Below are 27,270 nucleotides of genomic sequence, written 5' to 3' on the forward strand. Positions count from 1 at the left end.
CAACCAAATGGACCAAACAGACTGAACATTCCTGTGTAAATGACTCCATCTTCTGGCTGCGCCGAGCACAGATCAGTTTTGCACAGAAAAAGTAGGAACCTCATTAACTGTACAGGGAAGTAATATACTGTGATGTGATGTGATCTGACTCAGTGAGTGTGTGTGTACTAATACTAATATCCATCCTCCTCCTCCTCCACCTCCACTAATACTTAAATGACTACTACTGTGTGTGCGTGTGCCTGTGTGTGCGTGCGTGTGTGTGTGTGTGTGTGTGTGTGTCACAGTGATCCAGTCAACCACTAGATGGAGTGCTTTGCCCTGGAAACACACCTGAACCAGGTGTGACGCAGTGAATTTTCTGAGGATGCAGGCCCATGTGAAAGGAACCTTTTGGTCACTGCTACCTAGTGGACATTATGAGGGCAATTGCATTTTTTATTATATAAACTGTAAGTCCAAGACAATTAAATGTGGTGGATAGGTTTCAGATCTCCCCCACTACTCTGCAATAGAAAATACATCGATCGGCCAGATGATGGCGAATAACTCCTGAACACTAAGGTCTAGAATCAAAACTCCTGCAGGTTCCTTGGCTCAAGATGAATCCATTGCACGCTTTTCATTTCCGCCATGACAGTTTTTCAGCTATTTTGAATTATATGCAAATTGATATTTTTCACTATTTCTCCTGATCCAACCTAAAAAATACCCCACAGCATATATGGACTTCCTAGATTATGGCCATGGTGCACAAATTTGGCAAAGACGTGCAAATGGAAGTGAGGCATAATTCCTAAACGCTTAACGGTAGAACAACTAAACCTCAGACACATAGCTGGGATGGATCCCAAAGTGTGACAAATTACATTTGGTCATGCTGAACAGCACCACCATCGTGATAAATTGGCAGTTTTTCAACCATTTTAACTGTAGTTGCAGGACTTTCATCAAAATGTTCTATCTTTGAGATGTAGAACTTTTCCATAATGAAGAATCTATCTTATATTCTCACTGTCAAATAATTTGCCCCATGGGCTTGGACCCCACTAATATAAATACTAATATAAATACAGTATATATGTATAGGTCTACTGTATTTATATTAGTGAGGTCCAAGCCTATGGGGCAAATGATTTATTATATATTTAGTAGTAGTAGTAGTAGTAGTAGTAGTGTTTTTAAGACAGGAACAGCAAGTGCTCCCCAAGAATAATAAAATAGTGTTGAAAAAAGATTTTCAACACTGTATATATTTTGTCCTATTTGCCTAGATAGTGTTTACTATGAAATCAAGAGTGGTTTATCGTCCTTGTAGCATCCCACACCTTTATTGACTTCAGACTTTTCAATAAATACACCAGCAGCCAAGTGAAGATTTTTTAGACGAATAAATATGTGTATAAAGTGCCCATTTTCAGTTATATTCACTTGATTGTGAGACCTTGCCAATGGCTGCTCGTTTTAATTGCCATAAACCCAGTCTTGGGTCTCATAAGTAAACCAAGCAACAGCCAATGAGGAGAAGGGAAATCCCTCCTGGCTGTGAGAGATATGGTCTTACAGGGCCTCAGGCAGAGCTGCTCTACTTGAAGGAAGTGTTCTTGACTGAAACCTGCGGACGTGTGACACCTCCTGCAGTGTATACGCAAAACAGGTCTTTGCACACACACACACACACACACACACACACACACACACACACACACACACACACACACACACACAGTGGTCCCCTCTCAGGTAGTGGCAGTATCTGGGCTGCATCAGAAAGGATTCCCAGCTAATCGTTGGCCAGAAAAGTGGCTGCCTGTGAGCCAAGGTCAGCTCTTCTTGGAACACAGGAAGAGTACACAAGGGCTTAACGCCTGGTAATCAGATCCCCTGTTGGACAAGGAGGACTTACACCTGCAGCAGGAAGGCTGAATACTTAACACACTGTTTAGTGCCATAGAGCAGCGGCTCCCAAAGTGGGGGACCACATCACAGAATGACTATAGTGTCTTTTCTGATCACAGCGTTCCCTCTCTCTACGCCAAAAGACAGGCCTGCAATTCTGCTTTAAATAATAAACATCATTTCACACACAGGTTCCTGGCTCAGTGAAAATCTAATTGGAGGTTCCTGATGTTTAAAAGTTTAGAAACCCCTGTCCTAGAGGCTGGGAAACCCCAACACCCAGGGGCTAGATAGACTCAGCCATACTACAAAAGTATGCCTGGATCAGGTAGCCTCACTAAGTGGGAAGATCTCATCTGCCTAGAGGCTTTGTGTAGGTATAGCTTTCTCTATGGTAACCAGTGTGTGTGTGTGTGTGTGTGTGTATTGGAGCATGTCCTTGTTGGGGGCCGGGGTGGAAGTGTGTGTGGGGCGGCTTTGCATGAATGATATCTTTTTTTATTTCTTATCTTATTTATCCAGGGAAAGTCACACCATGCTCTTTTCCAACACACACACACACACACACACACACACACACACACACAGGTAAATGAAGGGTGTAGCCTACTGGTTGTTATAGGAAGAATACACCTATTTTACATAATGAGAAGGAAACGGATTCGAACCTGCAACCCTTCCAGTAACAAGGAGGCTCATCTAACCTTTCTGCCATATCCGCCCCCACTCCACTCAGTGAAGTCATAGTTTGTTGCCGAGTCATGTTGAGTGTGTTTATGTGTGTGTGTGTGTGAGTGTGAGAGAGAGAGAGAGAGCAGCAGGCGGGGCCTACTGGGCGGACGCCCTGCCTTGCCATCACGACAACCTCCGGATGACTTCTCTTCTTCTCACACAGCGGAAGGAGCGGAGTGTTTCCTGACGCGCGGCCAGGTCACTCACAGCCGAATCAGCTCGAGGCTCCGCGGGGCTCATCACGCGTCGGCGGGGGGGACACAGACACTGAAGAAGCGCCTCCGCAGCGTGTACATGCGTGTGTGGCATGTGAGAAGCGAGTGTTTTTTCACGGGCAGGACTAAGAAAGCTGGTCGGAAAGCAAGGGAGCGACCTGTAGAGCGGATTAAGGACTCTCCGGTTGTTCCCGATCCCCCGCGACGGAGATGGAGCGGCTGTGCGGACCGAAGCTCCCCTTCTGGGTAAGTCCGTCCGTCCGACAGGCTGCTGCTCCGGTGGTGGTGGTCATATCACAAGTTAACCCGACGGCTCTTATTCACGCCTCTGGCCTTTTGTATAGTTTCTGTGCTACCTGGCAACGTTACACGGTGTTTTGCCTTTGGCTGTTTTTCATTTCTTTCCAGGCAGCCATTGAGAAGTATTGGCTACTGACGAACTGTAGATCATATTCGGTGTAACTAGCATAACGCGCCGTAGCCTTCTCTGCTCAATCAAAGCTGCCCAATTAATGTTCTACTGTAAATTACTGTTCGCTTGGGCGTTACGTGGGAGAGATGGGCGACTGGCTATTCTTCACTTACGAAAAAGTGCTATAGTCTTCCTACAGTACATCTTAGAAGGACACTGCAAGTAACACTGTAAACTATACTAAATATTCTGTAGGAATACTAGTGTAATACTATAGTGATACAATAGGAGATACAAAATACCATAAAAGTACAATAAGATCCCTGTAAACTCAACTCAGAGACAATATAAGTCCCTGTAAAACTATTATAGGAATACCATAGGTGATAAAATCACCACACAATAGGATACAGTAGGGCCATACAGTACGATAAAGTCACTATAAACGTATTATTGAGTAGCGCAGACACATTGTAAGTCCGTATAGGAATACAATAGTGATACCCTAGGATAAAGTCACTATTAACTCACTATTGGATCTGCAGGCAAGCTATAAGTCCCTCTAGGAATGTTGCAGGGAGACCACAGGTCATAAAATCACCATACAGAAGATTAAGTCACCGCAAACTTATTGAGTACCGCAGAGACACTGTAAGTCCCTATAGAAATATTATAGGAATACCATAGGAGATAAAAAAATACCATAAAGTAGGGTAAAGTCACAATAAACTCACAATTTGGTAACACAGACCACAGGCACTATAAGTTCCCATATGAATAGGAGATTAAAGAAAATAGCATAAAGTAGGATAAGTAATTTCAAAGTAATTATTGAGTAGCACACATGCTACAAGTCTCTATAGGAATATTATAAAAGTACCACAGGAGATGAAAAATACTATTTAGTAGGATAAGGTTACTATAAACTCACTATTGTCTACAGACAAGTAGCCACTAAGTCCTTATAGGAATATAATAGGGAATTTTCTTAGTTTTCCTCAGAAATCCACTGTAGCCTTATCTACATCATGTGTCTATATGGATAATATGGGGTCTGTTACAGGTAATTGCGGTGATGCCCAGTGATCTTATAAATTGCCTTTGAAATACTTCTATGGGTGAGATTATGCATCAATGCATAAAGACATATAAAGACATGTCAAACTATTGTAATAGCTGTAGATCCAACTATATGAAGGTGTTATGATACATTCCTGCACCCATAGAATACACCAGGAGCTCCCAAAGTGAGGTCCGGGCCCCTCTAAGGGTCCTTGAAAGAGTCCCTATGCAATTCTCTGCTAAATCATGACTAATCAGAAAAACCTTGTCAGATATGAGGGTGCGTGGGACGAAATCTTACCAAATGGAGGTCCGTGGCGTGTTCCATATCTATTCTGGCGTGGTGTCCTTGACATGAGGAGGTTTGGGAAGCCCTCGACCCTGCACCGCCACGAACAGGCCCCTCTCTCTGAAGCAGACTCCAGAGCTTCGAGGTTAAGACCGAGCACCTGATTTTCCTCTGGCCGAGTATTCCACTAATGTCACGCTTGTTTACGAGGCCATCCGAGGTCACCTAGACCGGGTGCTGCCGTTCAAGTCCGCTTCAAACGGACTGAAGCCTGCTGTAATCCCCCGGGACTCAGCATCGCAAGTCTAGGTCAAGTACCCAGCTCTGGCCATGACTTTCTTCACTTGCCTCCTCTGTGTTTGTAAAAGGTGTCAGTAGCCGACAGCTCAGAGATGGTGTAGCACCAGAATGGTCATTTTTGTCAATAGATACATTTCTGCTATAAATAAGCTCTGAAGTCATAGCCAATAGAGAACCCCACTGAAAAATCACTGTAATATTCCTGCAGTATTACAGTAGGGACTTGTCTCTGTGGTACTCAATCTTGAGTTTATAGTGACCTTATCCTACTTTTATTGTATTTTTGTCCCTATGGTATCACTGAAATCTTCCTATGAAAAGACTTGATCTTTTCTCTCTGGACCTCTCTGCCCCAGGATCAGTACTTCACATCCTGAGGAAAACCCTGTGATGGATGTTAGTGTTGATATAGCAGCAGTTTAAAAATGAATGAGTTCACTTAATTCTGACCCATGTCATTTCTTACCCCGAAACATACCAATTCTGAGTCCTTCACCAAAGAAGACCTTTAAAGTCATTGAAAAGTTGTGATACCTTTTCTATTATCCCTCTAATATTCATATTACTATTCTTCTTTTTTTCGTAACATCCACACTGTCTTTTCATTCAAAGGTTTGCCCCAACAGAAGACATGGTGTTTTGAACACACTAGTATGTAATACACGTGTTATGTCACCGTCAACCTGATGTGTAAAGCTAAACCTTGAGCCCCTATCACATCTTTCAGGGCTGGACACACACAAATCCACACCCCAACAAGTGCAAACACACCTACACACACACACACACACACACACAATGTGCACTCTGACAAGCTAAAATATGAGGAATACATGTAGCCTAATAGAGGCAGTAGCAGAGGCTGACAGGATGTGCGGTCTATGGTACACACACACTATCAGGCAGATCCAAAGCCTATTTATCAGCAGCGTTATCTATCAACAGTTTTATCCATCAGCAGCAGCTTGTTCTACAGTTGTGTAGTTGATGGAAAGCACAGTTAGATAGGAGGAGCGAAGGAGCTGTGAATAGGTTTTCACTGACGAGGCAAACCCTGTGGTGTTGCCTAAGTCTGGAATCATTTCTTGTTTCCTTAGTCCAGATTTTGATGCTGTGGGGTGTAAATGCTGGTCGGGACTTTCACAGTGAACGGAAAATGAAAGTGAGGAAGTAATCAAAATCTGGGAAATTCACGATGACTCGCAATTAAGAGACATTTAGTGGTTAGTTACCAGTGTTTGGTGACGTTCATCATTTTAGTTCCCTGTTTGCCACTAGTTACTATGCATGAGTCAAGGTGTGTGTTCTTACCCTTACTGTGAGAAAGTGTAATGCTGAGAGACTGTTAATGGGGCATCTGCTATGGTATTGTGTGGGACCAAGAATGGCAATGTAGCTACTGATACTGAATGTACAATGTCATGTTCCTCAATAGGAAGTTAGGGGTTTTTTTAATACTCATTTACCATTTCTGTGCTCCCAAATTCTCTCTCCAAATAGAAAATCGTTCACAGCCACTGCTTCCGAAAACGTTCAATGCACCGCTTCCTTTATTACTCTGTTTATCTGAATACAACAATATTTCCAAGTATCAGTGCTGATTCCCACTTCAAATGACTTCCTATACTTTGCATATTATTTGTTTTTATGAGACAGAGCTTGTTTTTTATATAGGATTCCTAGTATATCCAGTGTTTTTTTTTTAGATAATAGATTAAACACATCAAAATGTATGCACAGTGTATTTTTAAAGACTCTTTATTTGGACATTCTTCCCACAGTGGAGTATCTATTTTCTGAACTGAGAGACTGCTACGCCAGCAAAACGTCAGGAAATGAGAGTTGTGAAACGCTCTTGATTCCATTTGAGAATGAGAAGGGATGTCACAGCTTTGTGAGAACATGCTGCTGGGAGAAGAGATATGAACAACATGATGTCAAAGAGACCATGCGGCAACGAGCATTTAAGCTGCAATAAAAAAGTCTTACATTTTTAGTACATCACAGACATAGAAATGGCCGCGTGAGTCATAAAGTATACACGGCATAGAATGATAGATCCAATTCAACCAGTCCAGCCAAAGCAGATGGAGACAAGAGAAAAGTAAATATGTGAACAAAAAAACAAAAAAACAGATAACCTTTTGAACCTTTTGTTAAGTGTATAGCTCTTCCCTCTTTTCCATGCCATACTGCAAGCTGGTCTGTGATCTATGAACCGTACTGTCTGCACGGCCCCAGGCATTTCCTCTCTTTAAAAAAAAAAAGTTTCATCGGGTGGCGGCTCCAAGTTTCCCCACCAATCCATATCTGTCAGATTCAGATTCAGACATTCATAAGGAGGAATGCGTTAAATCTAATTTGCATATTTGAGGAGTCCAACAGTGGCCATTAAAACACCAAGAACATAATGTTGGGATCTGAAATAATTTCCTGAACAAGATTGTATTTTCCATGTAGAATAGAAAGAGCTGTCTTCTTGAGTAACATCAGTCCAGGGCAACTTCATGCGTGTGCAGCTGCCAGGTCCAGATGAACAGGCAAACATGGCCAGCAGCAATTCCTGTCCTCCTGCAGTCTTTACTGTAGTCGGTCTCCCATTCATACCACTCGACAGCTCTCTGCCTAACGGAGACCAGATGGAGAGCCTGCTGTATTTTATTTTCTCAACCCCCCCGAATGCATGCTAACAAACCCACAGAGATGACCGCGTCACTCCCACCCCACCCGTACCACCTCTAGAAGTATGTTCATTAGTTTGACTGACTTTCACTGACACGCGAACACAACACTGCCATTTTGAGCATTTCCTTTTCCTTGCCGCTTTGTGCCTGAGTTTATTTACTGGGAAGAGGAACTAGAGCAGAGTAGTATAGCACCAGTTACAATCCCAATGCAAACAATGTGTTGTTTGCATTGTTTTGTCTGCTTGAAGTGCTTTGCTCAAAAGTAATCCACATGTGATTAATATGTTATGCTGTGAATGAAGTTAAAATTAAAGCAAATGGCCCTATGATAAACAAGTTTAGTCTGATAAAAGTCTTGCTACTTTGCCATGAAATATTGATAGTTTAGGAACTTTCTTACCCAATTGTAATCATTGCAATCATTTCTGATTATGGCCATAAATTAGCCCTATGTTATGAGTACTTGTGACTTGTTTGTATCACAAAATACTGACTGAGATTGCTCCTGCACTTTCTTTGGTCTTGGGACTGATATGTCTCTTAGCTAATTTTCATATCTTACATTATTTAATTTGCTTTCTGGTGGTTTAAGTCCTGAATCGTTGTACATTTCTTCTGTAATTGGGTCATTGAATTATGCCTACAAATTCATTTGTGTCAGAGCGATTTGCCAAATTGTTTTTGACCTGGCGCCAGCTTGCTGCCATTGCCATCGCCACTAATTCTGTCTCAGTCAATTATTCTCTAGTAATACCCACTTAAAGTATAGGCCTACATCATGTTGTGGCATCCACAGAATAGATTTGTAACTGATATTTTAAGTCACTGCTATGGGGTTTCCTATTTGCCAGACACTGTATACCACTTACCACAGTTTTAAAGACCTTACCTAGTCGAAATAATATTTTCTGGACTGTTACATCTAATGTGCTGAATGACATTTAAAAGTGCTCTCAACAAACTGTGAAAAAAGGAAAATATGAAAACATCTAGGTCTATCACTAGCGATGCTACCAGTCCTCTCTATGCCTGTTAGCATTACTTAAGCGAGAAGCCACAAAAGGCCTTGCTTTCCAGTGATTTTAAAAAAAGTTAAGAGGATTTTTAGGCACAAGCCTCTCAGCTAAAATCACAGCAGAACACTGCATCAATTGGCTTATTGGCTTTATAAAACAGCGATAGCACACCATTGTATTAAAACGAATGAATGCAAATGTTCATCTTTTATTTTAATTGCTAATAATTCTAATAGTAATCATTAAATGTTATTCTGTGTAGTTCTGGTATGAGTGTCGATTTAAGTTAGCGCATGAAGAGCACATTGCGTTAGTGTAAGATTTGAATTAGCTGTTATGGGTCACAGGTGTGTGTTCAGGTTTATTTTTACGGCTTCGAACATTTCTCAGCCAGTCAAAACAGAGATCCGGAACTATCCATTTTATAAATTGTTATTTCTTACCATTTGACAGTCCGGGGAAAGCAGACAGTCCGAAGGCAACCAAACGTTGACAGGGCTAACACGACAAGCTAGCAGAAACGCCAAACAGATGTTTAGGTTTGGTTCAGCAAAGTCCAAAAATACAGTATGTAATTTGGCTGGAAATCTACAAGTGGTGGGGTGAGTGTGTACCGGCTTAGTGCTTTTTTTTTTTTTCAGATTATTTTTTTCTGCTTAGCTTTGTTCTGTGTACATCTATAGTACTGGCTAGTAGGAGGCAGGGTCATTTCAAATCATACATTACACAATGTTTCTGACAGTATTTTTGGCGTTAATTTATGTCGAGAGAACGTTTACTGCTGAAATCAAGACGTTATGACATTGATTTGATTGGCTATGCAGCATCACTGTTGAAAGCTGAGTGACACAATTCAAATGACGCTGCATTATTTGTGCGCTCGTGCTGGTAGGAAGGTCCGACATCAGGGACTTCCGAGTCGGCTGCTAAACAGCGCTGCATTTGTGTGTTCTTTTCTACGCTTCCGACTTAGTCATGTGAGATTAAACGTGAGATTTCCAAGTAGTTAATTTGTTTTTCCTGTATATCCGCAGCACATGAAAGCACAAAATGTTACATGAGTGACTCAGACATTGCACATCAGCACTACCACACAAGAGACATGGCACACACTTTGTTTTTCTGCAGCTTTTAAATGCTAATATCTCATAGATGAATTGACTGACACTTGAAATGTTGTGCACATATAATATAACAATTGTTGATTGCCTTTTGAATAGCAACACTTTGCTGCTTTGATCTCAGTCTGACTTATATCTCATTTGTGTTGATCCTTGTCTAGGCAATGATTATGTTTACGAACTGATGTATCACTGACACTGTATTACCATCAGATCCCTATGGCTCTGAACCATCCTTGTTGATAACTAGGTGCTATGCAACAATCCCGCTGAGTGATGAGACTCATCAGGGAGAAAATTGCATGGACTCACCACCGTCTGGTTCATCTCAAAGTGGTTTCATGATGGCCTTGGGTCACATTCCATTGAATTCAATTTCATTGAAAGGTTTTTGCCTGGTTGATTGGCGTAATCTCCCTGTCAATGTTACTGCTGGCTGTTATTTACTGGCCGACCCTTTTCTTCTCACCTTTGTTTAAGTTTCAGGTCGTGTAGTGATACTGCTTTGTAAGTCTGTCAAACTGGATAGAGGCTGTAGAGATTCTGCGTTTAGTAAAGCCTGCACTGTTTGTTTGTTTGATTGCTTTTTACTGATAATTGTCAGGAAAAGTCCATACTGTTTGTGAAATGATGGCAATTTCTGCTGCCTTTATAAAACTGCTTCCCTGCTGTCTGCTTCCCATGATAAGTGGCCTCTGTAAGTTGTTTGCTGTCAAGTACCATGGGCTATAAAATCTGTTGTGTGCTTAAGCCGTTTTGTGAAGTGAGCCATAATATTGTGAGGTTCAAATATTTCTTCATTAACTTGAGTGTGAATGTATCTTTGTGTGTAGAAGCTAATATAAAAGCCTCTGTATCGTTACCACAATACTTACAAAACAGCACTTTTAGATTCCGATTGTATCGCGCAGCTCAAACATTTATCAACCCCCAACTTTGATAAATGCAAGTGTCGAAACCACAACCTCTTATCTCAGATGGACGTGATGTAAGAGCCACGTTCGTTCAAAGCAACAACATAAATTTAGGCTTGGCTGAGAGAGTGATCTGTAGCCTTACATTTCTCCTTTAGCCCAGAAAACAGGCATGAAAGTAATTTCCTTTTGAGGAGACTTGGAGTACCTTATTCTCTCCATTCTTCACATTACCTGCATATTTTGTGTAGCAGAACCTGAACGGATTCCAGTAGGCTTTTGGTTGCGGCATGTGACCATTTATCTTAAAAACATCTTTTTAGGCGATTGCCTGGGTAAATACACCTTTCTCTGTTGTCTGATCAGTCTACATGATTGTGTTGAAAAGACTTGTGAAACCACCGTAGGGGTTTAGCTCACACTAACTTCTTGCCGTCTTCTTTATACTACTCTGTCCCTCCTACTCAGTCTCCTTCCCTTATACCGGCCTGCCCACGCATTCGATTTACATAGCCTGAATACAATGCACTCCCAATACAATTTATCAACTGTGTTCGTGTCGCCTTTCTTGTTGACAGTCAGAGGGGTGTGGATGGTGTACACTTTCAACAGAGTAGTGGAAGACAAGAAGCCTCACCTCACACAAGCCACTGTTTTTTTATGACTGAATCTACTGTCCTCTGACTTGTTGATAATGTACACAATGTTCAGTATTTGATTTTATTTCCTTTTCTGGATTGAAATACACATCTTTGGTTTCAGACATTTCTACTACAGAGGGCTGAAGAGCAAAAGGAGGGAACCCACACACTAATAAACCAAACAAAACCATCAACTAAGGACTCTTAAAGTACATTCAGTCTCTTAGACACCAATATAAAAGCAAGCAAAATTCTTTGTACAGTACTATCAGTTATTAAATGTGGTATTTACTCACTAGCCTTTCCCTAGTGTGCAGGGGAGGGACCGGCAAGCTTTTAAAATTGGCATTTTCCTCTGAATACTCCAGATAAAAAAAAAAAAGTTTATTACATGACTTTTCACAGACGTGATTAATGCTAAACACGTGGTTTCGGCTGCTCTCACCCTGTTCTTTTTGACTGAAGGAGACAGGGGAATCAAGGACATTCCAGGTGTAGCGCAGCACATGTTTGACATTGCAAGACAAGCAAAGTAAACACTCTACTATACACACTACAACTTTCCCTCAGTCCACGTCAGTGCTTTTGTCATGTGTATAAGGAAGGCAAAGAGCAGGCTTTGACCGACATGCAGCGAAAAGACGGAGCATGAGAAATGGAGAATGCCTTCCTGCCTCCAGTATTGCGTCCGAGTGTGAAGTTTATACTGAATACTGAACGGCTATGTTTTGAAATAATGAAAGGACAAATCTTTTCTTTGCTATGTTGCTTCGTTTTCTTTGCCTGGAGCACCGTTCTTACTCAAGCTGTGCGTTTTTACTTGCCTTGAAAGCTTCTGTTTTCGATGAATGGTGAAAGGTGTTTTAGAGAGCGCTGTTACGGTCATCATTACCAAGCTTTTATTGTTTGCTGAATATGTATTCAGTAAGATGTACCACTTGTATGATTCTCTCCTCTCCATCACTCTGGTTAGCAGATGGATGAGATGTAAATTATATTCATAATAGCCACTAATGTACATACAGTATATTAGAGCCTTTTGTTCATTTGTACAGCTACATTATCTTGAATGGCAAGGCTTAACTTGGAGGAATGGAGAATCCAAGCTTGCTCCAATTCTGAAAGGGGGAAAAAACCCAAATAAATGTTTGGGTCAATTGTAAATGTTTATTAAATTTACTGCTGAGTCATTCGCAGAGCCTAAGTGCATCCATTCTTTTGGTGGAGACCACAGATACATGAACACACACACACACACACACACACACACACACACACACCATCCTTCTATCTGAGATATTGAGCATCAAAGATTTGACATACATCTGGCAATACTGTTATGGACTTTCTTTCTTTCTATCTTTTTAAATATTTAACCCCAAAAGTAACATTCAAGGACATCATGAATATGTGGGTCACTCTATTTTGATATTACAAAAGTCAGATAGAACCTTATAATTCCAAGCTCACGCCATATTAAAATCTTTGCTGTCAGTGTCAAGTAGAGCGAGACATTTTACAGCTGCCCCATACACCACAGGACACACAGGCCATAACACACACACACACACACACACACCAATACAGTATCCATGCAGGCTACTCCACACACATGAACCATTACCCGTCACCTCCTTACCACCTCCACACACTTAAACATACTTAGTCGTACGCACAGGACGCTCCGGCTGATGGGTGTGGTGATGTATGTAGCGAGGCTGGAGGCCGGCAGCTGTGTTTATCTTGGGTCTATCTGTGGGTGGGCCTTTAACTGTGTTTGTCCAGGGGAGCATGTTAACCACTGTGTCAGAGCCGCATCGCACTATGATTCATGTTGAGTTTATCTCTCTCCTGCGGGTGTATAAATGGAACGTATTGTCGTCACGCAATATAGTGGAAAAGTTTGCAACACAACAGGGGGAGTTGGTGGAGCTGGAGTCATCATCAACACAATATCACATATGCAGCTTATCTTTCAGTCCTGATCAACTCCTCCCTGATGTGATATTTGATCTCCTAGCAACGCAAGTGCCCCAAAGGGATTAAAGGTGCATAAGCCAATGCAGAAATGTATCGGTGCCGCACCGCTCTGTGTCCCTTCACTCTGTCTCTTTGGCTCAGTTTGAATCTGGCTAGCTAGAACGCCCTTGAGCAAGGCAACACCTAAAGTGCTACAAAGGCGCCGCAACCTCTCTGGGCGGGCATGGGTGTGTTTTTGGGTGTGTTTTTTTTTATCCAGGAGGGATTGGCGTGTCCCTCCTAGATACACACCCAGTTACTGTGTAAATTTACTATGAAGTGATTTCCTACCTCTCAGTCCAGATGAACACGTCTTTTCACATTCTCCAACATGCTACTTGATGGAAGTAATTTCTCCTGCTGGATCATTAAACTGGGGGTGTGAGATACTTCTGTGCAATTCCCCTTGCTTTGATGCAAGTTCCTATTACACCATTAGGGAATTGTACAGAGAAAGTATGCCTTAGATGTTTGAGAATATTATTGGAAATGAATGTATTGATGGCTTTTTTTTCCTCAGGGCTGCCATCTAAACCCCATCTTATGTTTCCATCTTCATTTCTTCCCAACTAGCTAGTAGCTTCAGTACCAAGCCAATCGTCTCATGAGAGGCGTAAAGGCATTGTGCAGCATCAGCTGACGTATTGCTGTCATGGAGGATTGTGACATGCAGGGATTTGCATCACGTTGAAGCTAAAGCAATTCAAACGGCTTCGGTTCAATATGAAATAAATGATGCTCATAGTATTGGAAAAAATGCGTTGTGCTTCCACTGTAAATTTCAATCTGATTTTATCTCCTCATCCTTGCTGTCTCTCGCTTTATTTATCTGGGTGATTAATGTGACTGCTGAACTTAAATTGAAACCAATTTATAGAACTGTCTCATCCCTGCATGGGTAGCTGTTCACACCTCTAAATAAAATGTATAGTAATTCTGCAAAACAGGCTTCTCTGAACCTCTTTAGCCAGCTGAAGTTTTGTCACACATAATTACAGTGGCTGCAACATGGCCTCAGCAGGGTCATGGAGAAGTAACCCCTGGCTGCTACACTGAGTAGCAAAACCAGAATACAAAACAGCACAAACTCGTGAATCATCATTTTTTCATGGCAGTCTTCAAAGTCAGTGCCACTGTATTGCTGCTGCAGCCTTTGAGTCTGATTTCAGCTTTAAAAAAAGTCTCAGTCTGATTTAAAAAAAAATCCCTTCTACCTCTCTGCTTTGCTCTTATTTTATTTATTTTCCTCACACTTACATGAGCTCCCTTCCATTATTCGTAAATCATCACAGGTTCACAGGAATGTTGTCAGGCCGCTGCGGCTCTGACCCTTGACCTCCATATTAATGGTTGTGTGAAACGCTGGTGATCTAGGAATTTGACCTTACTTTGCTCTAGGACATCAGCCAGATTCCTAAAATGTAAATGTAAAAGAACTGAAGATTTCCGTCTTTGCCAGAGCAGCGCAGTTGTTACATGCTGTCACACGACTGTTCTGAGGTAGTAAAAGAAACTTTTCAAGCTCCCTTCCAAGAGATAGGATGGAGTTTCTAGCAAGATAAGGATGTTCTGGTGTAAATGTAAGTTACGGCTAACTTTTTGAAAGTGTTTACAGCTCTGGGTTTAAGAAAAGCACCTGGTATGAAGTTTGTGTGTGTTTGTGTGGGTGGTAGAAGTGGGGTTTAGGAATGTGTGAAATGTGTGTGTTGCAACGCTGCTCTGGAGTTGGTCAGGCCTATCTCTACCGAACTGTAGAAATGGCACCTGCTTTGGGGTGCGGCGCATGAGAGACCCGGGTCCGGTCCTGCACAGCACGCTCACGCACTGTCCGCCGTCTCGTCTGTCCCCCCGCAGGTAGCCAATCAGACGCTGCACACGGACCGGCCCGACCTCCCTGAGTGCTTTCAGCTCTCGGTCCTGTCGTGGCTGCCATGCATCTACCTGTGGGCCGTCTGCCCCCTCTACCTCTTCTACCTCCAGAGGAACAACAGAGGCTACATCATGATGTCCATCATGAACCGATTCAAAACGGTGAGAGGGGAGAGCGTCCTTGAAATCCTTTAAATGCATCTGTTTATTACTATGCTGATAATGAATGCTGAGAACCGGACTGTCTAAAAGGCACTCTCCCACATTCCGATGTTTAGCTGGATTACCAGCCAGCGATGCATTCCAACGCTCCAGCAGGCAAAAAAGCGGACACTGCCTGCCTGATCATGCTGTATTCCTATGTCCTCCACTTTCCTCCACTTCTCTTTACACTCTTTTCTTTCCACCCTTTCTCCTTTTCACGCTTTCTCCCCGCTCAGGTGTTTGGCTTGGCGTTGTGGATTGTGTGTTGGACAGATCTCTTCTACACATTCCACGAGCTGCGGCAGGGCCACACGCAGCCGCCCATCTACTTTGTCACCCCGCTGGTGCTCGGCATGACCATGGTGAGCACACTGCAAACAACCGGAGGATGTGACCATGTAAACACAGTCGCACGAGCCTTCACGTCACTTCCTGAACAGGAGGCACTTTTAGATTTTCCAGGGATGTGCCGATAATTGAAAACACTAGATTTAAAATACTGGAGGTACTACTCCAGTTGTTTACTTTTAATGAACAATATAGACTTATACCATTTGTTTGGCGTCATTGAACAAAAACGGTTAAGATTTTATTATGTGTTTTTCTTCACCAGAGTGATCTACTGTCTGTGTATGCAGGAAAAAGGACAGAATCAAGTTGCTTTCCTTGGAATTCAAACATTCTACATGGTTATTACTTGGGAAATTCTCTGATAGCGGTAACATTATTTTATGCTCGTCTCGGCCTTTCACTGCAGTTCTGCAGTTTGGCACCAATGGTTCCCTAAATGTCGCTATAATTAACTGGTACTTTTAACCAATGCTGTCCACTGTTAAAGAAGAAACTATTGAAACTAATATTCACTTAAAGACAGTTCAAAACGATATTGAGGTGCTTATGTTTTCTCCAAAATTTCTGTTCCTTGCTGGGTAACTCGAGCGCTATAGTCAGCGTTGCTTTGTAGGTTTCAGTGTCACTGCTGTGCTGCTTGCACACAGCCTGATGCAGGGAAGGCACTGAAGAGGTGCCATCTGAGGACATGATGGTATCAGTAAGTCTTGTGTTTTGAAACTTAGCAACTGCACAAGACTGCTTAAGGCGCTCAACAGAGGAGCAGTCAACATAGCAGATTGACCTAGTCAGACTGAGGGTTACCTTACATGCCCTCAGTGGCTCTGTCTTGGCTAATCTAACTCAATCTCTCCCGTTTTAATACCCCTCCTCTCGCTTCTCTCAGCTGCTGGCCACGTTTCTGATCCAGTTTGAGAGGTTACGTGGGGTTCAGTCCTCGGGGGTCCTCTTCATCTTCTGGTTCCTGTCTGTGTTGTGTGCCATCGTGCCTTTCCGCTCCAAGATCCTCCAGGCATCCAGCCAGGTGAGAACGCAGCCGTAGCCCTCGAGTGCCTTTTGCATATTTATCATCGTCCTCTCCGTCTAGTGCCCTTTCATCCGTCTTCCCCCTCACCATCTTATACACTCGTCTCCTCCTACCTCATCTCTTCGCCATTTTCTGCTCTTCCCGCCCCTCATCCTCGCCGTGTCTGACTTGTAAGGGTTAGTTCAGCTCGATCAACCCCCCCCGCCCCCCTGCTGTCTCAGTAGCTGGGCTGGGAGCTTACAGTTGGCGGATGTTTTGTAGGGGTCAGCCCAGGACGCCGCTAAGCAGAGAGCAGAGAGGGAATAGTAGAGCTGTTGTTCCTCAGACCCTCAAGGCCAAGCATACTTATCTCACCTCCAGAGCTGCACGGCTCGCTAATAGAGCTGCAGCGCACAGCAGCCGGACCATGCAGGCTGCTGACGAGACGAGACAGGCGTGCAGAGAGGTAGACGCAGGAGCGCATGGGACAGTTCAATGGGCACAGTGTGCAAGATGCCAAGAGACATCAAGAAAATACAAAACATGCATATATCAAAAGCCTCTCCTGTTCTCCTGCAAAGATATTTCTTTTGATGTCTGGTTTTTGTCTGAGAAAGCAGCTTTGTCATTGGAAAAGGTTAAATTTGCTGTGCAAAATGTTAAACTCATTACAGACAGTTGTACAGGCAGGCAGGCAGGCAGGAACACAAAGAGGCAGAGAGGCAGAGACGACTGCATGCATTCCTATGTCGTAGTGTCATCAAGTAAACTAACATTCAGTGGATGGAGAACGTTGACCTTGACTGGAGATGCTTGCTCCGTCGTAACTCACCTCCAGCATGTGTGTCCTTGTGTGTCTGTGTGTGTGTGTGTGCGTCCTTGTTTTTGCTTTTCAGAGCGAAGTCCCTGACAAGCTGCGTTTCACCACGTTCTACTTCTACTTCAGCCTGGTGGTCTGCGAGCTGATTCTCTGCTGCTTCAATGAGAAACCCCCCCTCTTCTCCAACGTTGTCACGGACCCCGTGAGTCACTGTCACACATGCTGTATACACACGCAGAACGCATGGAGCGTGTGTGCGAATATCTTATCTTCCTGCCCGTATCGTATGTTGCGTGGTTGGGAGGCTGCGGACGTGCTCGCGGGCCGCTAGGTGCTCGTTAAAGCAGGTCACACACTCGCTCACACACAGAGAGCACAGTTGTTGCTGGCTGCTGAAAGAAGTATGTCCTTATCCTTGTGTAACCCTCTCTGGCCTATTTTTCTGCACCGTTTTCAATTTCTCCTCAGAATCCCTGCCCTGAATCCACAGCAGGTTTTCTTTCCACCATGACCTTTTGGTGGTTCACTAGGTAGGTTCTCCACTGCTCTGCAGCACCGTTCCACGGACACACACTTTGTTGCACTCATGGTGATCATACGCATGCATCCATAAATACATACAGACAAAGGAGTCAAGTCAAACTACAATGGTTATCACTGCTGAAAATGAAAGTGGATTTCTTGTGATTTTAATTGTGTTATGTGTAGCATTTTTAAGCATCAATATATTATTGTCAAATGATTTGCGATACCTAACCCTAACCCTTATAATTACCGTAAACAGATGAGACCATGGTGGATTGGTAGCCTCTATCTCATGGCAGTGGTATTGTTATTGCTAGTGTTTCTCAAAATTAAGACCACATTTCCCGTAAACCTTGTTGCTGCCTGTCACAAAGAGGATGTCACTCAGTTTGCACTGGAGAACAGCGCCCTCTTCCTGTTTGTAGTGTAAAGCGATCTCCCTTTGTGCCATAAAGCAATCCAGCACATTTCCCGTGAAATTCGACCGGGTGGTGCAAGAATGCAGGAACAGAGAACATATCCTTACAGTTTGAGATGGGCTGTGTGCTTGATGTTGTGTGATCAATAAAGACACACTTAAGATCATAAGATAAGATAAGATAGCACTTTATTGATCCCCTTGGGGAAATACAGGTAATTTTCCCAGCTGTTCCAGTTGGCTCTGTACTGTAGACCCACTGGTACGCTGTTTGGATGTGATGTGTCACTCTTGTGGTAAATCTTGGGCCTTCCTGTCTGTTTCTGTTGGCCATGTCACCATCCAATGCATCCTTGGTTGTTGAATACATTATGGGATCTTTATGTGTCCTTGGTTCTCAGTGTTCTTTTGTTTTGGAAGTGTACTTCCGCTGGTAGATCACGCGGTACATCAAATACATAATGGAGGACACCAGAACACACAAGCACGCATAATGACAAAGACCTAATGTAAAATGCAGTGTAGAGGCCGGGAAAGGCTTCCAATATTCTCGGCTATGGTCTCGTTTGTTTATGGCAATTATTCTAATGTGTCAGAATTAACGTGGTAATGATTTATTGATGTGAAAATGCCACACATAGCACCTTTAAGTTTACTTCATACTGAACACCTGACACAAATTGAATAGTATTTTTCGGAATGAGTCATATTCTTCCATAAAAGTGTTATGTTACCAGTTAATTGCTGCTCTCTCACTGTCTTGGTTGTTGCACTAACATGTATTGAACTGCTGTTTCTCTCTCTCAGTATGGCCATTAAAGGCTATAAAATGCCCCTGGAGGCCAAAGACCTGTGGTCCCTGAACAAGCGCGACAGCTCTGGGACGGTGGTGCCAAAACTCCTCAAAGAGTGGGAAAAGGAGCACGCCAAAGCCCAGAGGTACATGAGAGGAGGAGGAGGAGGAGGAAGGGATGAATGAAGGGAGAGAGGGTGGGAGGTACAGACGGAAGGGGGAATTCTGCGACTGAATGAACAGAAATCTGGATAGATGGATAGGTTCATTGGTGGTTCATTGGAGAGGAGTTGTGGTTTTTCACTGGACCCGACTTTCCTATAATTGTCCAAATCTTTCAAGAGAATCATTGTTTTATTCCACTGCCTGTGAAGATGGAAAATTGCAATCCCAAGCTGACAAGTTGGGGAAGGAACATATTTTATGTCTGTGTCATATAAAACCTTTCACTGATCTCGCAGTTTGTGAAGTAGAAGCAATGCAACTTCTTGGATTTGTGGTCTCAAGCTAATAAGTTCCAAAGAGGAATGTGTACTTTGATTCACAAATACCTACAGTGTGCACTTCCCTTCACTTTTGTGTAAAAAAAATAAATAAAAAAAATTACAAAGCCAAATCCTGTCATAGTCAGCAGTGGCCCCAGCTTCCACTCCTTTATCAGAACAGAGAGGAGAGAGGAAGTGTCAGAGTGTGTACGTGTGTGTGTGTGTGTGTGTGTGTACATACGTCTGTTCCCTTTGTACATGTGAGGGCATGCATGAGATTTTTAGTTCACCCTAGGAGAACAGCTATATCTTATTTATGGAACCGATATCACTGCATATTCTCTTTAGAGATCAGTGGGAAACTAATCAGAGAACAAAAACACACAGAAGCTGCAGCACAATGACAGAAAGAACACAAAGATCATCTGAGTCAATCTTTGCAGAGGTCGAAAAAAATGTAGAAAAGGCTTTGTGTGTGTGTTCTTTTGTAGTGTTGTTGCTCTGATGTCTTCTGTGTGTTTATGGAGTATTTTTGGCTTTGAAAAATCAATTCATGTCGGAGCCTTAAAGGGTGAAATCTGTCTCCCACTGTTCTTATGATGTGTTGCAGAATTCATTATTACGTTGCTCCCATCCTGCCTAATATATTGCATTCCACAGTTTATGTCAATTTGGCTTTCAAAGAAACTAGCTAGTGTGGTTCCCAATCCCTGCTCACTGAGAAGAGAGCTTCAGTTACACAACGCACCGGCCCAACGAACACTCTAGCACCGCAGGAAAGGGAATGTCTTGCACAAACACACTTAACACCGGCTTGGGAAGCCTGGTGAACTTTGACCCCCATCATTGTTTGGCGCACCGGCTGTTTCTTGCCTCTGCGACGACGCTGCAGTTCTCCTGCCAAAGTTTCGTTGTGCTTTCTCCCCCGATCGAGAGCAAGGACTTGTAAAACGATATGGAAAAGCTGGATTAGGCCTTTTTAATTGTGGTCCGGAAACCTGTTTGGTGTAGTGCTGGAATTCCATTCCAGTTGCCCCGTTGCACTTTAGTCACCGATTAATCCGCTGCTGGAATCCGACTCTTCCACTCTGGTTTGTACTGGTGTTCAGTTGTATGTAGAGTAGTTCAGAGTAGGTTCAGATAAGCGGGACATACTTTATTTGATAAATAAATAAAATCACTTTTTCAAGGAAAACCGCTTCAGTATCATGTTTCAGTGCATGAGCTCCTCATGAAGAAACTAAACTGCATCACAGCTTATCAGGTGTAACAGGACAGAAAACAAACTTTTCATGTCCTCAGGGCCAAATGAGGGACAGTCTGGGTTGCTTCATTTTTGCAACAGTACATTAATTTACATTATATTCTATTTTTCCAATTTCCCCACAGGGATTCTTCTTATTTAACTCATAAACTATAAAACAGGTATTTAAATTTCACTCATCCCCAGCAGTCTATCTCCAGGGATGTATGGAAGGTAAACCCACCTTAACTCTTTTTTTCCCACCTTGTTATTGGCAGAATAGAGATTACCTACCTTTCTAGGCGGCCATAAGTCTTTAGGACATAAATGTTATATAAATACTAAGTAGAATCAAACAAGTTATATGAAGATAGGGTCATCTAAGGGAGGAAAAAAAACCATAAATTGACGCTGTTCTGAAAATATAATTGTTTTTTGTTTATATTGGTGGTTGTCTGCCTTATAATAAACAGTGACTGGAGGTCATAGTTTACCCTTCTTTTATTTCCCACTACATCTCAGTTAGGAACCTGATCTCTTAAAATACACTGGGGCAACACCAGTGGGTTTCATTGGGAACACTATCAGGGGAGTGAGAATAAGATGTGCAAAAAGTCTGTCTGTAGAATAGCACTAGAATACCACAGGTATTCCAGCTATGTGTCATGGGTTTGATTCTCGCTCTCCTGCCTCTGTGACTCTGACTCTTCCTGACACTCTCCCCTCCCATCTCCCCTCCATTCCCCGGCAGTGAACTACTGCAGTTGCCTTATGACGATCACTGGCTGAAGGTCACAGTTCACCCACTTCACGCTTCTTTACTCCCTACATCACTGCCTGTCTCTCTCTCTCCTCTCCCGCCCTCCCACCTCCTCTGTCTTCCAGTGAGCAGAATCTCTCCAGCCAGGCCGTGTACGCCAAGCCGCCGCCAGAAACAACCAACCACATCGGAGGAGGAGGAGGAGAAAACAGCCCGGAGGAAGTGGAGGTGCTGCTGTCCAAACAGAAAGGCCCTCCGCGGCAGCCGTCCTTCCTGCGGGCCCTCGTCAAAGCCTTCGGACCCTACTTCCTGATCGGCTCCGCCTACAAGCTGCTGCAGGATATGATCACCTTTGTCAACCCCCAGCTCCTCAGGTGAACCCGGAGAAGCCAGTGTGCTTTCTTTGTTTGTTCATTATAAAACAACGTAATTGCGAGCACGGAACGCTGACAAGCCACCATTGTTCCACCGTTATCAAGCCCTGTTCCCGGGAGGTTGTTTTGCATGTTGTGTTTTTTTTGCATGTTGTTTTGCTTCGTCCATTGTATGGCAGCTGTCATTATGAGACATGGGTGCCGTCTGTGTTTAGGATGCAAAATCGCCATGTAAATGTTTCCTTTTTTAGCTGTTGATGACTGTGTACAGACTTAGTGATAGCAGCTGTTCTGTGAAACCCTTATCTCTGTGCTGGCTGTCATTTTCAATGAGATAAGCCATAAGATAGCAATTTTCCTGTATAGATTTTGGTATCGTCATGTTTTATAGTCAGCTTAGTTAAGACTGATATCTGACATACAGCCTTTTCACTGGTGCCATGTCTAAAAAATGTCAAATTTAGTGTTTCTTCTATATTCAAAAATGAATTCTCTGTTCTTTCTGATATGATTCCCATCAGTCAGATAACTTCCCTTCATATAACTCACATATAACAATTGCAGACTGCATACGAGCTTTTGGACTTTGACGCTATAGAGAAATGCACTGTGAAAGCTAATTTAGTGCTGATTCCTCACTATTCAAACTGTGGAATTGGCAGTTTGCTAAGCTACTTTGAGTCAATCTGTAACGAAGTGTTATCTGGAACCATTTCAAACACTTATGGATTTAGGCACATTTTGGCACAATAGAGTTGCCGAAATTGTCTCAAAAATGCAAACATCCACCACAATGACCATCCAGATCCAGATACCTCATTGTACCTGCACAGCACAGTACTTTGTGTACCATAACTCGCTACAAGTGCTTGTGAGATTACATTAGTTTTGCGTTTTAGCTAGCTTTATTGTCAGACTTTTTATCCTGCCATAGATTCAACTGTTTTGTACCTTTTTTATCATGTTCTGTCTGGACACATTCTCCACCCGATCGCTACTTTGACGGATTTCGTGGTTACATACCTGCATGCACAAGCCTGCTACACCAGCTAATGTAGCAGCTACATTATTGCAGCTATTATTGCGTACGTACATGTATGTTAATGCAGAGGAACGTATGTGTGTGTATGGAGAGACTGTATGTGAAGGGAAACAAGGGCTTGCATGAGAAGTTAGCCATGTGCCTTATCAATATGGAGATTAGCCCAGCGGCGTGTGGTTCGGCGCTGCGGTTTACACTTTGACTGAAGAACTCAAAATGACTTTCCCTCTCTTCGCTTCTCTAGCATGTTGATCTACTTCACGAAAGAGCCGGGTGTTCCCGATTGGTGGGGTTACGCGCTGGCCTTCCTCATGTTCTTTACAGCCTTCCTGCAGACTCTTATCCTCCACCAGCACTTTCAGTACTGCTTCGTCACCGGCATGAGGCTGCGGTCGGCTATTATAGGAGCTATCTACAGGAAGGTACACACACACGCACACACACCTCTGTATGGTATCATCGCATGTATACCTTCTATTAATACACAAACTGTAGCCTAGGTATTTGTGCCCCTGGATAAATAACTTTCTTTATTTGTACATTTTTAACTGTGCTCTTTTTTCCCCTGCCCTTGTCCTTCAGGCGCTGGTGATAACCAACTCGGCCAAGCGTTCGTCAACAGTGGGAGAGATTGTCAACCTGATGTCCGTGGACGCACAGAGGTTCATGGACCTCACCACCTTCCTCAACATGCTGTGGTCCGCCCCTCTGCAGATCGTACTGGCACTGTACTTCCTCTGGACGGTAGGAGTAGTACAATAAACCACAAACACACGCGCGCCGGTACGCACATAGTAGGAACTCTGTCACCCCTCTAAAGGTCATCACTGAGTGAAGCCAAGAAGACCATCTATTTCACCGTCTGTACCTTTTTCCTCCGTCACACCCCTCTGCTGCTCATGACACATATAAGCCAGCTTATTCTGCTTATCACTTCAAACAAGTCCAGGCTTCTTTCTAGACTAATTTTCACCGACATTCGGAAGAGATACCAGTTTCTCCGCCGGCAGTAGCCTCAGTAGACCAGAATGCAGTGCCAAAAGGGAAGTGTAATAGTATCTGAGGGTGTACTTTTCCTTTAATGACCCAGGAAACTTCACTACCTCTGAATCAAATTTGTGGGATCCTGAATCAGTGTGATTACAGACAACCAGAGCACAGGGAGGTTATGGCCGGGTTTGGCCCCCCTTGCACACACACACACACGTAATTTAACAGATGCTTTGATTTAATATTCTTTAATACTCTTTCTCTGTATTGATTTTGTATCATATTTGCATCGATGCCTATGCCCAGTGCATTGACAGGCTGTGTCTTTATGGTCTGCACTGTGTTTTGTAGAACCTCGGTCCATCTGTGCTGGCTGGCGTGGCTGTCATGATCCTGTTGATCCCTTTTAACGCCGCCATTGCCATGAAGACACGAGCCTACCAGGTACGTACGCTCATGCCATGTGTAGTCTGGCAGAGAATACCCACAGCAGCTGTAGCCTTTCTAAAGTGCAACCATAGATGAAAGCCACACAGGTTCAAACTGTCTCTCTCATTCCATTGTACCATGTAAGTTTCAATCCACTGATATGCCCATGGGAAATCCATGTAAGAATTCAAGCATGTGTAAGAAATCATGTGATTTTACATTATTCATGGGTTTTCGCGCTTCAAAGAAGTTACCTTTGTCCCTCTTCCTGTATTTTTCTGTGCAGAAAACACTCCACTTGGTGTGTGGGCTTTGATTTAGCTGTACTACTTTCAAGTCTATTCATTCATGGATGAAGATATTGTTTCTGACACCGGGAAAAAGAACAGTTTGCTTTCTGATTCCTCTCCCTTGCTTGAAATCTCTTTCTCTTTCAACCCCCTCCCTCTCTTCCTCCATGCCAGGTGGAACTAATGCAGTACAAGGATGCGCGTATCAAGCTGATGAACGAGATCCTGAACGGCATCAAAGTGCTGAAGCTGTACGCCTGGGAGAACTCCTTCAGGGACAAGGTCCTGGCCATTCGGCAGAAGGAGCTCAACGTGCTGCGCAAGACGGCCTACCTGGGCGCGCTCTCCACCATGGCCTGGACCAGCGCTCCTTTCCTGGTACGCTCGACCCGGACGTCTTTTTGTCATGGGGTGTTTGTTTTATGATCATGTGTATGTTCATGTTCAGCTGTAGCCAGGTTTGTTCCGTTCTCTAGTACGGAGAGAACGTCACACCAAAGTCCTTTCAAAAATCTAGCAATTTAAAAGGACCATAGCGGTGTTTTTGCATGTTTTAGCCCATTTACAACACTTCATGCATACTTCACATTACTACCGACCATTATCCAAAGCATACCATACTTTTTTAGATTTTTGAATATTCCACTTTGAATACATTTTCCTATATTTTTTAAATTGAAATGTTCAGGTGATGAACCTACCTTTCAACATTTGTGCCCGGGTTTAGAAGTCAATGAATTTAGTTTGTAAAACAATCTTTTCTCCAGGTACTACTTTCTGGCGGAGACATACATTCTGTTGTGTGGGTGTCTCTGCGGGGAGAGCATTTCCAAGAGGAATGGTGCATTCAAGTGCTATCGGATAAATCTGAAAAACTACTTGATTTGATTGGATGTCGGAGCTTCCCACCCGCATGTGAACACACCAGAAGACACGTAGACTTTTCAGATCAATACAGGCATTAAACTGGGTTCACTGAGTTCACTGAGATAACCTATCTGAGGTTTCAAGTCTCTGCAAGTTGATTTTCTTACCATAACAAAATGAAAACGATTGGCTGCCTGGAAGCTAGAAAAACACATTCAAACATCTAAAATAATACGGTATGCTTTGATTTTGTTCAGGTTTTTAAAATGGTCTTAAATTCAACTCCAGGTAGCATTAAAAAGGTCTTAAAAAAGTCTTAAATTTTGCTTTCTGCAACCTGCAGATACCCTGTCAGATGTATGTCGAATTTCCCAGTAGACCCTCTTCTTAAAAGGCCTTAAGTCATATTCTTCGAGGTGTGCGCTTTTGCCAATAAGCAAGGCTGCATTACAATGCCAAGCCATTTTTGAATGGAGTTTAGTACATGATCAGAACAAGAGCAGCATGTACTGTAATATTTGAGTAATTTCATAACCTAATCATATAATTCTTTCATTGCTGAGACCCTTAATCTAATAATTATGAGAGGGTTACTACAATGTAGCTAACAATACAGCAGTGTGGTGGATATTTTTAGCTGTGGACGGCCACGTCATTGCTCAGTCACTGGTTGAATGCAAGGTCACTGTGCCAGTCCGTGCAGAATATCACAGTGCTGACTGCTGTACATCTCTACAGTAGATTGATGGACCTTGGTGTCTGAGTGGCTTTTTTGTCTGATGTGTTTCCAGGTTGCCTTGACAACGTTCGCCGTGTATGTGACTGTGGATAAGAACAACGTCCTGGATGCAGGGAAGGCTTTTGTGTCGCTCTCGCTCTTCAACATCCTTAGGTTTCCTCTCAACATGCTGCCACAAGTCATCAGCAGTATCGTACAGGTGGGAATTCTTTTCTTTGCTTTTCTTGACTTTTCCTTTCTTTGCTTTGCTTTGTTTTGCCTTTCTTTGCTTTTCTTCTGCACGGGTGTGTTGGTTTAGTTCCTTTCATTCAGTGGCCTGTTTGTTTATTCTGCATCTCAGGCCAGTGTCTCCCTGAGGCGAATCCAAAACTTCCTGAGTCACGATGAGCTGGACCCACATTCAGTGGACAGAAAAAACACAGCCACAGGTAAAACAAACCACTGCTGTTTCTGTTCCTGTTCCTTCTTAGGGTTAGAGCAGTGAATTTATTTATTTATTTGTTTGTTTCCACCCTGACAAGAATAAAAGTCTGAGGGAAAAACTTGTACTTTTTTGGCATGCAAATGGTCAAATTTAAAGATAAATATCAACATCAATCTCGACATAACATATCAGCTATGGACAGCTTCAATCACACACTTTTCACATCGCTGTTCTTATTGCACACGCTCACAACTGACTAGGATGGTTGCCACAGCCCCGTCAGTCATTTCCTGTTTGAGAAATTATGCAATGTCATTTTTATTTGTGGTTCCAC

The 27,270-nt window shown here is 43.1% G+C and overlaps 1 protein-coding gene across 4 annotated transcripts in view; it reads left to right on the forward strand.

Moving 5' to 3' along the window:
* Positions 1-2,805: 2,805 nt before the first annotated feature.
* Positions 2,806-27,270, forward strand: part of abcc3 (ATP-binding cassette, sub-family C (CFTR/MRP), member 3) — a 41,132-nt gene continuing 16,667 nt past the window's right edge. For all 4 annotated transcript variants that reach the window (XM_071907793.2, XM_071907792.2, XM_071907795.2 and 1 more), the window contains exons 1-14: positions 2,806-3,092; positions 15,162-15,338; positions 15,617-15,742; positions 16,618-16,755; positions 17,634-17,759; positions 18,026-18,087; positions 19,308-19,439; positions 21,907-22,155; positions 23,442-23,619; positions 23,780-23,941; positions 24,539-24,631; positions 25,081-25,284; positions 26,565-26,711; positions 26,853-26,940. In XM_071907793.2, the coding sequence (XP_071763894.1) occupies positions 3,057-3,092; positions 15,162-15,338; positions 15,617-15,742; positions 16,618-16,755; positions 17,634-17,759; positions 18,026-18,087; positions 19,308-19,439; positions 21,907-22,155; positions 23,442-23,619; positions 23,780-23,941; positions 24,539-24,631; positions 25,081-25,284; positions 26,565-26,711; positions 26,853-26,940 (1,918 nt within the window). In that variant the 5' untranslated portion in view covers positions 2,806-3,056. The remainder of the gene's footprint in view (positions 3,093-15,161; positions 15,339-15,616; positions 15,743-16,617; positions 16,756-17,633; positions 17,760-18,025; positions 18,088-19,307; positions 19,440-21,906; positions 22,156-23,441; positions 23,620-23,779; positions 23,942-24,538; positions 24,632-25,080; positions 25,285-26,564; positions 26,712-26,852; positions 26,941-27,270) is intronic.

Source organism: Centroberyx gerrardi, chromosome 20 (assembly GCF_048128805.1).
Source record: "Centroberyx gerrardi isolate f3 chromosome 20, fCenGer3.hap1.cur.20231027, whole genome shotgun sequence".
NCBI classification, from domain to species: domain Eukaryota; kingdom Metazoa; phylum Chordata; class Actinopteri; order Beryciformes; family Berycidae; genus Centroberyx; species Centroberyx gerrardi.